Source organism: Pelobates fuscus, chromosome 8 (assembly GCF_036172605.1).
Source record: "Pelobates fuscus isolate aPelFus1 chromosome 8, aPelFus1.pri, whole genome shotgun sequence".
Taxonomy (NCBI): domain Eukaryota; kingdom Metazoa; phylum Chordata; class Amphibia; order Anura; family Pelobatidae; genus Pelobates; species Pelobates fuscus.
In genome coordinates, this window is record NC_086324.1 from 142,317,580 (window position 1) to 142,330,968 (window position 13,389).

Sequence of the window (13,389 nt, forward strand, 5' to 3'; positions counted from 1 at the left end):
GTTTACTGCAGCATGACCCAGGTAAAATGTCAAACTGTTCTTAAACGGTTTGACACCTTAATCTGGGAGGACGCCAGGGTACTCCTGTCACCATAACCACTACATCCTGCTGTGAATGTTCCTTTAACCATTGTAAGCAAAGGAAAACTCTGACAGGGTTTATCAAGGAAGGAGTTATAGTTCAAAATCCACATGCTTATAAGCAAAATATAGGCCAAAACATGGCCATAGCCAAAACATGGTTACTTTTGCCTACATTTTGCAGTGCAGCTTTGAATTCACTACAGTTCTGGGTTAAGTGAATAGTTCCCTTTAAGGCAAGCATCAATTGCTGACTTTAAAACTTTTTTTTTTTTTTTAAATCTACAAGTCCACTATAGTCACCACCTGACTATATTAGCCTAAATCTGCAGGAGTGAAACAACAAGAGGTTCTGCAGCAGCTCCTGCTACAACCCCCTTTGTTAAAGAGAAACTCTGTCCTTCACGACTGAGCTTCACAAAGAAAGACATTGCAGGACAGCCTGAGCTGCAAGGCATTTAATTCATTCATAGGAAGTGAGCAGACAAGGGGTAGGGCCATGTTTAACGTTAGGGGTTACCATGGTTACAGAGGCACTCCACACAGTTTTAGAGAAGTGCTGAGGGGGTCTCTGATGACGTTATAAAACCATAGTCACCCCTATAAATAATACTATTTTAAAGAAGGGGGGTTCTCCTGCCCCTTGTTTACTGCTTGCAAAGTGCAGTAATGTAATATTTTAACAGCATTGTGGCATTGATTTTACTAAGAGGATTAAAAGCAGACAGCCACTGAGATTGACAGAGCTAATTACAGGACAGGAAAAACCAACACAAACACACCTTGTGCTGTCCCTCACCTAGCATGTTACTTAGTTACCAAAGTTTGATCTGATACTTTGTAATATCCACAGTTCAGCACAGGCTGTCTGATTGCAGCAGGCTGTACAACTTTAGAATCTGTCTATAAAATAATAAAAGGGCAGGCTAGAGATGGGCTATATCTGAGGCTTACAATTCATAACTGCTGATTTAAGGACATTCATATTTTATTCCAGAGAGAGAGAGAGAGAGAGAGGCTATTAAACAGCCACAATGGAATCTTCACTGGCTCCAAGGCAACTAAAGGTAATGTAGCTTGTTTAACCTTTTTTTTTTTTTTTTTTTTTTTTTGCTTCCAATCAAGAAAATTGTATTTGCTATTTTTTTTTTTATTTTTTTTAAGAAAACTTGGCAATATTTTGGAAGGAATTGTTAAACACTTTAGGGTTTATTCTCTTAACAGTGAATTGAAAACAAAATAGCAATTCAGGCTATAGTAGCCAACCTGTGAATGTAGTTATGTTGGAGAATTGTTCGGTATCAACTATTTTGGCCTAATTTTGAAATTTGCATTTCTGTTTATTGTAATTCACTGTTGAATGACTGATTGATCCCCCCCTAGGGTATCCGTTGTTTGAAAACGTTTTTTGTTTTCTTCTATTTTATTATGAGTAGGGATTTTTTTATTTTTTTTATTTGTTCACCTGTCTGGTTGTGTGAAGGGATTCTACAATAAATTGTTGAACATTTTGTGGAGACATTTAATTGCATATATACTTTCTTTACAATTGATTTAACAATATAACTGCACTAAGCTGTTACAGCTGCCTTCTGAAAAAGGAACACATAGGGCATGTGCAAAAAAGACCTTAATTTTTCCCTTGCTGCATTTTTAAATTTTTGTTTTAATGTAAATCTGTCATTATAAAATAAATGACACCCACTCTTTAGTATTGATTTGAAAATATTTTTAGATGAAAATTAGTTTTCTCCTGTACAATCACTTGCAATTTGGTTTGCTCATTGGGAGAGATTTCTGAAAAGCATCTTTTATTTTTGGTATATAATCTGCTAATATTTAGTAAAATGGTCTAAAAAGTGTCAGTGTTTCTCTAACTAAATTCTGCCATTTTTCCACACCAATAGCCGTTTCACAAAAGACAGGCAAATTTAGAGTAGCAGAAAAACGAAGAGTGAAAGAGAACACTTTTCTGGTGAAAAATGTGATGGAAAGATTGACAGACCCACTGTGTCGTCAAAACCGGCATACAGTCAAAAATGACAGGCGCAAAAGTAGCGACTAGATGAAAGAAATTGACAGATTTAAAAAATTGTGTCAAAAAACACACACACACACAAAAAGAAAGACGCAGTACTGTTGGCGACACTTTGAGAAATCTCTCACAATGTGTACATTCAATTTTTTTTCACTATAAATTGATATCAAATCATGATTATGCTATATTGTGGCAAACATAGATACGTGAACATCACGTCGTTGCTAAATTAGGGAAGTAGGAAGTTTTGGAAAGGAGGGAATGGGACGGGGCCAGCTCAAGGTCATGTTGGTGACACAAATTGCAAAACTGCCTTTTCATGGTGTGACCAGTAATACAGTCATTACAGTGATACATTAGCACTAAAATAAGCCCAGCAATCAAATCTGTGATGGGTGATTCTTTATAGTACCAATCTAAAACTCCATTGCATGCCTATTATCATAAATTGGGACAGGAGCCCAAAACGTGTGTCTGTGTTGGGCAAAAAACAAACTGTTGCCAAATGTCTAGTCATATGGCCATATGAGAATTTTCAGGAGAGAAATATATAGTTTTTTTTTTTTTTTTTCACAAGAATAAAAATAGATACTTGCTTTACACATTTACATAATTTAAGCTTTATTAGATTTAAAATTGATGAGATGTTTACCCTAATGTGGAATACTTTAGTTTAATTGTGCAGATTGGCATTTAATTACCGCAGTAATAAAATGATTAGTTGATGATAATTAAAAAATGAAGCACTGTAATGTTTAAAAAAGACTTATGAGACCCATGGGAGTTTTAAAAATGTCAAGGGCCCAGGGGGATATAGAGATAAAACAAACAACGTCTACAATAAAAGTGTAATAGATTTATACAGGGTATATGTAAATATACTTTTAGTCAGGGGTGTTGCTGAGTTTCAAAAATGCCTGGGGCTTGAGCCCAAAGCAAAATTTGGTGCCCCCACCCCTAGCTGCCCAGGCTAGATTTCGATGGAGTGAGTGTGAACACACGAGTGACTGTGAACAGTGTCTCAGTGTTTGTGTATATATGTATGTGTGATTGTACTGTAGTGTGCATTCATGAATATTGTCATTCAGCATCATGACCAACATCAATACAAAATACAGATTAGAGCAGTAGGACCCACCGATATTGGGGTACTATGATGTAGCGGTGGGCTGAACACATTATCGTCATATGGTGTAACTGAATCTTCATATTTGTTTGCTAAGCTATGTGATTTGAAGTAGTCTTGTAAAATTGTTTTGTTGTGTACACTGTTACTCAATCTGCATTGTGTGTGTATGTATCTATATGTGTGTATGTATGTATGTATGCATGTATGTACATATATGTGTGTGTGTATTTATATTTAAAATATGTAACAATGTATCTTATTTAAATAGACTGATATTTCAACACATTTATTACAGTTTAACCCCTTAAGGACACATGACGTGTCTGACATGTCATGATTCCCTTTTATTCCAGAAGTTTGGTCTTTAAGGGGTTAAAGGCCCATTACTGTGAGTATCATTACTGTGGAGCTCTGTTATACTCTCAACAATATGGAGCTCCACCGTAACAATATTAGGATAGAAAAGTGGGACAGAAGGATTTGGGCCCAAAATAGGGTCACTAGGGATGTATGCATATGTTCACCCAAAAAAGTGCATGTTAGCTAGAACTTGTTTGAGATCTGAGTGAGGACTAACTTAAGGGAAAGCTATCAAGTTTCTTTTTTTCTTTTTTCTTTTATTTTACTCGTATGCATTTGCTTAGAATCTCTTCAAGTTATTATTATTTATTATTATCATCATCGCCATTTATATAGCGCCAACAGATTCTGTAGCGCTGTACAATATTATAAGAGGGGGAATTTAACTATAAATAGGACAATTACAAGAAAACATACAGGAACGATAGGTTGAAGAGGACCCTGCTCAAACGAGCTTACAGTCTAAAGTTAAATGGTAATCCAGATGTGGATACCTTGTTCACTGTGCGTAGAGGTGTATCAGCTCTCGAGGCCCAATGGATGTTGAAACAATCATCTGGAGTTTCTGTGTTGCTCAGGCAGAGGGAATCTAACAAAATTTCAGATAACCTAAAGTATGAGGTCATACTGATATCCAAATTGTAAGAATTCCCTCTGTAACGTCACATAAAGCAAAAAACAATTTGAGATTTGAGTAGGGTATAGGAGATACGTGCCATTTGGATTTTAATTCACCACTCTTCATAGTTAACAAGCTATCATGTTTTCACTTCTACACCTGCATCAGATGCAGCTCAAAATTCATTCAACGAAGGCCCACCTTGATGAGATTAATATCAAGTTAAATCAGACTAGTTCAAACAATATCTCAGTTTAATCTGCAATTCCATAGAAATCAAGAAACCATTATATTTTCTGCTTACCCCAGGGAAATTTTCTGCCATTGCTGTGTGCAGCAAGCATGTTCAACCCATTATACTTTAATTTTCTTTTTTTTTGTAATACCTTCTCCGGGACTGTCATAGGGTCCCTGTGTATTCTCCTATCATAGTCACAACAATAACATAATTACCTGACAACATAACACTGAAAAGACTCAAATGTTAATTCCAATTTTTGACGAGCTAAATTAGTTGAACAATTTTACATATTGTGTCTGATGATAATAATATAGAAAAAGCTCGGCTCATCAAGCCATTAATGCAGAAACAACTAGGTGAGAATGTAAATCATATTTGAATCTTAATTATTAAGCTGCGTTTCACATACACATATTCATTTTTTTTTCTGCCGCTAATTTAATTCCATTACATAGTCTTCAAAAGCGGAATTCCCACTGTCCTGTATACTTATTGAAAGGCAGTCTCTGGGAGTCACTGGTGTTATTTGATTATTGAGTATATGGAAGTCACAATAACATTTAAAATTCTCTTCATTTTGTTATACCAATGAGAATTCAGTTCAAGAATCTCATAGGAAATAAAAACCAATAATCTCACCTTAAGCAAATGATTAGACAGATCAAAAGAAATAAAACGAACTAAGATCCAAGTAAATTCTGCCACGCAAAATATGATGGTTTGGTTTTAACACTGTTGAATTTAATCTCTTCACTTTATTAGTCAAATGGCTTGCAAACGTATAGATATGAAGTTGTTTATTTAAAGGAAAATTTACATTTTATTACGGGAATATAAAAAAATGCATGTGAAGCCTCTGTGTGCATTATTTTGTTATACAACATATCAGTAGATATATTTTTGAAGTGCTTCGCTTGGGTTACCCTTCCTTAGTGATGTGGCCATCTTTAACCCTTCTGTGATCCAAAGCACTGCTTGCTTATCCTTCCAAAGATCAAGTATTTGATTGACTACCATGAATCCTCATGCCTTGTGCAAGTACTTGGTATCTCAAAACCATGTTCTGAGCAAGTTTCATTTCTTCTGATTATGCATGACTATGACTTAGGAAAACTGCATTTGACCTAAGAGGAGCTCGAGATAGGTGATATAGGAGATACACTGAAATGGGGTGTAGACTTAAATGTATTCAAACTAAAATGATATACAAAGATCATGGAATCTTTTTAAAAGTACTTTTTGGTTAGTTTATGGTCTTTTGTACCAAGATGATGAATAATTGAACTTCTACATAGATCCTTTGCGTCATTCTAGACACATCAAATTGGGTTGGTGAATGTATTAAGCTGGGTCAAGACAGGAGATTTACTGAAAAAAAAGATGTAGACGTAAAGGGATTCTGTAGTGTAAGGAATCCAAATCTGTATTCCTAACACTATAGAACCCTCTGACTCCCCCCTTCTTCGCAGCCCTCCTGGCCAATAAAGGGTTAAAAAAACCCTTTATTTACTCACCCGATTCCAACGCTGGTGCTGATTCGGAGCTCCATCTCCTACAAAGTGGAAGGGGCTAATGGGGGCTAATGCTCACGCGATGCGCTGTCAAATGCTTCCTCCTCATAGGAAAGCATTGAATCGATGCTTTCCTATGTTTTTGTTTTTTAATTCTTTATTTTTGTTGTGCGTAAAATTACAAACAGGCTGGTACAGCCATGACAGGTGATACAAGTATATATAGTAACACATCTTAAGTCAACAATATGGCTTTTAGTAAAATTGCTAATTTTTATGAGATTACTATCGTTCACGCTAATCTATCACGTCTAAATCTGATAAAAGAGGGCATTGAGACGCTAGCCCGCATTTTATATTTTATTAGATATGCAACTTAATTTGGGCTTGATGCCTTGTAAAACCAGTTAGACATAGAGTTGTGAATTATGAGTTCTACTTAACATGCTAATAAACACAAACTGCCTCATTTTATGGTAAGATGAACAAGTTAAGCTTACATGTCCAGGCACCGGAGTAAACAGGAACATCAGATGTACGGTGTATCCTAAGCATCTGGTTATATGGTAAAACGTGTAAGATAAACAAGAGAAATTAGGTAAAATACACATATATGTGAATATGGGCAAAGAGCCTTTGAGTGGTATACTGTTGGGATGTCACGCTTATTAATTAACCTCCTGTGGGTTGTTGGGAACAATATGTAGATGAGGACCCTGCTCAAAAAAGCTTACAGTGTAGAAGAGTGGAGTATAAAGACACAGTAGCAAGGTCAACAAAGGGGACAGTAAACAAACAAGATGGAAAAGTAGCAGAACTGAAGGTGAGAGTGGAGTGTGACTCTTTAGGAGAGAGCAAGAGAGAGATATTTGATACATAAGTTACTCTGGGAGGCCATAAGCATTTCTGAACAGATGGGTTTTGAGGGACTTCTTAAAGGGATACTATAGTCACCAGAACAACTACAGCTTCATGTAGTTGCTCTGATGAGTATAGTCGGTCCCTCAAGGCTTTTTGTAGTAAACACTGTCTTTTCAGACAAAAGGCAGTATTTAGATTAAAGCCTAGGGACACCTCCAGTGGCCACTCCTCATATGGCCACTGGAGTTGTTTCCTGGGGCAGTTCAGTGTCTTCAATGCATTCTATAAGGAGATGCTGATTGGCCAAGCTGCTGTTTGGCCCCGCCCTATCCCGCCTCCTTGCCGATCTCAGCCAACCCAATACTTTCCAAATGGGTGGAAATAAGGTGCGTTTTAAAAGGGGGGGGGGGGCAAGAGATCCATATTGTGGTTTAAACACTATAGGGTCAGGCTTTGAGACATTCACACATTAAGTTTAGGGTTGTAATTAGTTGATTAAAGCTAGAAGTGTACATATATGTCTCTAGTAAGGCTTAAAATAAACTTAGGTGTGTCTTTAAAATTGTTATCTTTTTCAAGTAAGACAACTCACCTGAGGCTCTCCGTGCACTCATTGTCCTTCCATGTTGCCTGAAGCTCTGCTACCGAGCTAAGCCCGGCCACAGAGGGCCACCTTCATTGGCTGAGAGCTATTAGTTGACACTCTCAGTAAATGACCCAGACCCTAACAGAGCAAATGGAAGCTTGCGACAGGATCTTTCGATACCAGCGGATGCAGCAATAAGCTGAAGATAAATTGTTAAACTGTTAAATGGGTTATCGTTCTTGGAGTGTTCCTTTAAGCAATAAGCTTTGTTATATGACATTATCAATTATAGTAGTTAAAGTTTATATATTTACATATAGAGCTGTTCTGTTTCCAGTTTCATTCTAACTAAATTCTTTTTTTTTTATGGACAGCTTGAAACAGAGTGCCAGAAAACAGAACTCTGCCATGCCTATTTTCCAAAGATTTCATTAACATATAAATGACTTGATTTTGCATGCTAAAGACAATACCAATAACCTAATATAAGTAAATAAATAATTTAAACAAAGTTTGTCATTAACTCTTTACGGTTCGAACTGCTTTGCCATAATTTTCAAACTCCCAACAGATAATACAACCCTGTTCAATTCTTCTCTTAAGACACAGCTTAAATTAAAGAACGTGTTTTATGTTTTGAGACACGATAAATTTAGAATGTTAATAGTGCAGAATTACCCCTGGAGCTTGATGAAATCAAACATTTCAGTACTGCAAAATAAAATAAGCCTGGAAATATTTTTAAACTTGATATTAGTTTTGGGGATTGAAACTATATAGTTTTCACTTGGGTAATGGCATGCCTGCCAGAGGCTTATGTACATGGTTTTATAAACCTCTTCCAGAGATTCTCTAAGGCATTTTTTTCTCCAGTTAAAGGGACTGTCGCCCTTAAAACAAACTCATTTCAATGAAGTTGTTTGAAGGCTAAAATCCAGGGGAGGGCTGGCAACTCTAGGTCTTGGGGGCCATAAGACAGAAAATCTTTATTTTTCGTGCGAAGAATAATGCAGTAACATACAATGCCAGTGGTACATCGCACAATACAGAAATATAAAAAATCGGTTTGACATGCAGATGGACAGCACATTTTATATTATATATAATGCAAACAAGAAACGGTATGTAGCTTGGGTTAGTTAAATGGAGATGAGCACTAGTGGTCCAAGTGCTTGTTATGGAGTACCCCTCCATTGGGGGTGGTAATGCCATCGTCGGTGGGTGGGTAGAGTTGTGGGTGGATGCTGAGAACTATTGTTGTTCGTGTGTGCATAGTCTAAGTGCATAGGGTTGGTCTCGGTGTATCATGTGGTCATACCAATATTAGGATTAACGTTGGAGCCTGTGTCAGTGGAGGTTCTGCTTTATGACAGTCGGGTTGTGTGTGAAAGAAGAAAGGACCACAGGCACTCCAAATTGAAACCGTATGCAGATTTATTAGGAAAAAATGCAACGCCAAGCAACGTTTCGACCAACAAAGGTCTTTTTCAAGTCGGGTTGTGTGTGTGACCATGGTGGAGTAATGCGTCTCCAATGCTGTGCGCTGTGGGGTTGTGAGAGGGTCTTGTCCTTTCTAGGTAGTACAAGGGATAGAGCATCTCTCCTGTGTTGTGCGTACGTCCCCTAACCCTATGGTTGTAGGAGTAGGAAAGTGGTTGTTTTGCCCTGCCCTCTGTGTCCATGTCTGGACTTCTAATACCTATACTATACCTATAAAAATAAAAAATCTTAATGTCAACAGAAAATATATGAAACATTTGTGGTGGGATAGTACAAGCCTGTTTCTGCAGGCATACAGGATCCATTCAAGTGGTAACAGCCACATATGCATCTGGTTGTGTCCCCCGGGGTACAAAGGGTAGCACAAGGGTAGTCCCAGTATTGGTAGCAGATCTTTTGCTTTCACGGAGATTCGGGAGAGAGTACATTGCGGCGCAGTGTTGAACCTCCAGTATTTGTTGCAGTTTCCATCTGTACGTGATGCCTTTAGACAGGAGTAGGGACGTGAAGGTCTGGAGTGATCTCAACTCCATAGTGTTCCCAGACAGGTCTGCATAGAACGAGAGCTGCATTCCTTCAAAGGTGTACGGTGAGTGGTTCTGGACTGCGCTCATGATAGCTGCTATATCCTTGTTGCTTTGGAATCGCACTAAGAGGTCTCTCTGTGCTGAGGTTGGTGCTTTTGCTAGTTTTTGAAGGTGGAACATCCCCTCCAGGCCCACCTGTTTTGGTTGCTTGGGGGTTAGCAGTGCTGTGAAAAGTCGCTGCAGCAGTGTCAGGATCGGGACAGGGATCCAACACGCAGAGTACAAACAGTAGCCAGATACGTATACCGGACCTTAGAATGGCCGGACTAACGTAAGTAGTACAGTATAGAATGGTCAAAGACAAGCCGAGGTCGAGGGTAACAGAAGACAGGTAAGCGAGAGACAAGCCGAATCAAGGGTAACAGAGATAAGCAGAGTAAGGTAAACAAGCCGGGTCAAAACCAAAAGGGATAATAGAATACACAAGCACTGAGTGACTAGAACAAGCTAGAACCACGACAGGGCAATGAGCTAATGAAAGAAGCTCTGTTAAATACCCTGTTCAGAGCAGTAACCACACCTCCAAGGTGTCCTGATTGGTCCTGCAGCCATTGACTGACAGGTTGTTCCGGGGGAGTGTCCTGATGACTACTTCCTGCCTAGATGCTGTAAAAGGCAGTCACTCCCTCGCGGCCGGCCTAGCATGACCGGATAGACCGCGGGGAAGGGAGCCATCAGACAGTCTGGATGGAGGAACAGCTAAGTCTCTACCTCTTTCGGAGGTAGAGACCACAGGTACCCTGACAGTACCCCCCCTCTCAGATACGCCCACCGGGCGGAATGAACCGGGACGAGATGGGAAGCGAGAGTGATACGCCCTGCGGAGACGGGGAGCATGAACATCCTCCTGAGGTACCCAACTCCTCTCCTCAGGACCATATCCCTTCCAATCAACCAGATATTGTACTCTCCCCCGGGAGATTCGAGAATCAATAATAGAGTTAACCTCATACTCCTCCTGACCCTCCACCTGAACGGGGCGAGGAGGGGCTATTGTGGAGGAAAATCTGTTACATATGAGTGGTTTCAGCAATGAAACGTGAAACGAGTTCGGGATGCGTAAGGTATTAGGAAGAGCTAAACGATACGCAACTGGATTGATACGGGTCAGCACCCTGTAGGGTCCGATATAACGAGGAGCGAACTTCATGGAGGGCACTTTTAAACGGATGTTCCTCGTGCTCAGCCATACCCTATCACCTGGAACAAAGACCGGAGCCGCCCTTCTACGTTTATCAGCGTGTTTCTTGACCAACATAGAGTTGTGCACAAGGATTTGTCGAGTTTGATCCCACAACTTCCTCAAATTGGCAACATGAACATCAACCGACGGCACCCCCTGGGAAGGGGAATCCGAAGGAAGAATAGACGGATGAAAACCATAATTCATGAAGAAGGGGCTTGAATGAGTAGAATCGCAAACGAGATTGTTGTGTGCAAACTCCGCCCAAGGAATCAAACCGACCCAATCATCCTGGTGTTCAGAAACAAAGCATCGTAAATATTGTTCGATTTTCTGGTTGGTACGTTCCGCAGCTCCGTTAGACTGAGGATGATAGGCAGAAGAAAAGTTTAATTTAATACCAAGTTGAGAGCAGAAGGACCTCCAAAAGCGGGAAACAAATTGGGAGCCTCTGTCCGATACAATTTGAGAGGGTATCCCATGTAGGCGAAAAATCTCCTTAGCGAATATCTCTGCCAATTCGGGAGAAGACGGGAGTTTAGGCAGGGGAATGAAGTGTGCCATCTTAGTAAACCTGTCAACCACGGTGAGGATAACAGTCTGTCTTTTAGAGATAGGTAGATCGACAATAAAGTCCATGGCCAAACAGGACCATGGTTTTTCTGGAACCTCCAAGGGGTGCAGGAATCCACATGGAAGCGTATGGGGTTGTTTGGTTTTAGTACAAACTTCACATGCAGCGATGAACTCCTCAATATCCCTCCGTAAAGCAGGCCACCAGAAGTCCTTAGAGATCAACGCGTAAGTTTTGCGAATACCAGGATGTCCCGCCATCTTGCTATTATGTAAACACTGTAAAAGTTCCAGTTGAAGAGCAGGAGGAACGAAATGACGGCCCGCAGGAGTCTGTTTAGGTGCTAGATGTTGCAACTTAATGATCTCGGCCAGTAATGGAGAATGAATCCTGAGATTCGTATTAGCAATGATATTGCATTTCGGAACTATAGAAGAAAGAACTGGTTCAGGTACAGTAGAAGGTTCATATTGGCGAGATAATGCATCGGCTTTAGAGTTTTTAGAACCAGGTCTGTAAGTCAGTACATAATTGAAGTGAGTCAGGAATAAGGACCAACGAGCTTGTCTAGAGGATAAGCGCTTAGCCTCCCCAATATAGGACAAGTTTTTGTGGTCCGTCAAAATCGTAATAGGGTGTAGGGTCCCCTCCAACAAATGTCTCCACTCCTTTAAGGCTTTAATGACTGCTAACAGTTCCCTTTCCCCGATGTCATATCTGCTCTCAGGCCCAGAAAATTTCTTAGAGAAAAAACCACAAGGGTGTAACGGTTTATCCACCCCTAACCTTTGAGACAGAACAGCCCCAACTGCTGTCTCAGAGGCATCGACCTCGAGCAAGAAAGGCAGAGTCGTATCAGGATGGACTAGAATGGGAGCCGAGGCAAAAAGTTCCTTGAGAGTCTTGAAAGCACCAAGAGCTTCCTTAGACCAGAACTTAGTATCAGCCCCTTGTTTGGTCATATTGGTAATGGGCGCAATGATAGAGGAGTATCCTTTAATGAAGCGCCTATAGTAGTTGGAAAAACCAATAAACCTTTGGATAGCCTTGAGTCCTTTGGGCAAGGGCCAGTCTAAAATAGATTGAAGTTTTACAGGATCCATTTTAAAACCCTCCCCAGAAATCACGTATCCAAGAAAGTCTACCTGAGACTGATCAAAACTGCACTTTTCCAATTTGCAATATAGACCATGTTGCAGCAGCTTGTGTAATACCTTTCTGACCTGTCTATGGTGAGTCTCAATCTCCTTAGAGTGTATTAGTATGTCGTCCAGGTAAACAATAACACAATCATGCTGAAACTCCCTAAGTACCTCATTAATCAAATCTTGAAATACTGCAGGAGCATTGCATAGTCCAAATGGCATAACAGTGTATTCGTAATGGCCATACCGGGTATTGAATGCCGTCATCCACTCGTGACCTTGCTGGATTCTCACCAAATTGTAAGCCCCTCTGAGATCTAACTTGGTGAAGATTTTGGAGCCCTTAAGACGATCAAATAACTCGGTAATCAGTGGGATAGGATAGGCATTTCTGACAGTTATTTTATTCAAGCCTCGGTAATCGATACAAGGTCTCAGCGTGCCATCCTTCTTCTTAATGAAAAAGAACCCAGCCCCGGCCGGAGAAGAAGACCTCCTGATGAATCCCTTTTCTAAATTCTCCCGAATATACTCCTCTAGAACCGAGTTTTCCTGAACAGACAAAGGATATACATGGCCCCTCGGAGGCATAGTGCCGGGTAGCAGCTTAATCTTACAGTCAAATGACCTGTGTGGAGGCAAAGAATCGGCATTCTTCTTGTCAAACACTGCCCTTAAGTCTAGGTAAAGGTCTGGTATTTGTCTTTCTGTGGACTGAGTAGGATTCTCCGGTATGTTAATATTAGCTAATGGAGAAACCTTGCACAAACACCGATCCTGGCAGCCCTGGCCCCACGAGAGTATCTCTCCTAACTCCCAATCGATAATAGGGTTATGTTTTTTCAACCATGGGTACCCCAGAACTATGGGAACGGAAGGAGACGAAATGAGCAGAAGAGATAAATTCTCCACGTGTAGGATACCAACATTTAAATCAATGGGTACGGTCTCACGAAAGATAACAGGGTCTAGTA

The 13,389-nt window shown here is 40.1% G+C and overlaps 1 protein-coding gene across 1 annotated transcript in view; it reads left to right on the top strand.

Annotated features, from left to right (window-relative positions):
* The first annotated feature begins 1,082 nt into the window (after positions 1-1,082).
* DNAH3 (dynein axonemal heavy chain 3) overlaps positions 1,083-13,389 on the top strand; it is a 355,798-nt gene continuing 343,491 nt past the window's right edge. The window contains exon 1 of the mRNA XM_063430376.1: positions 1,083-1,148. Within this exon, the coding sequence (XP_063286446.1) occupies positions 1,116-1,148 (33 nt within the window). The 5' untranslated portion in view covers positions 1,083-1,115. The remainder of the gene's footprint in view (positions 1,149-13,389) is intronic.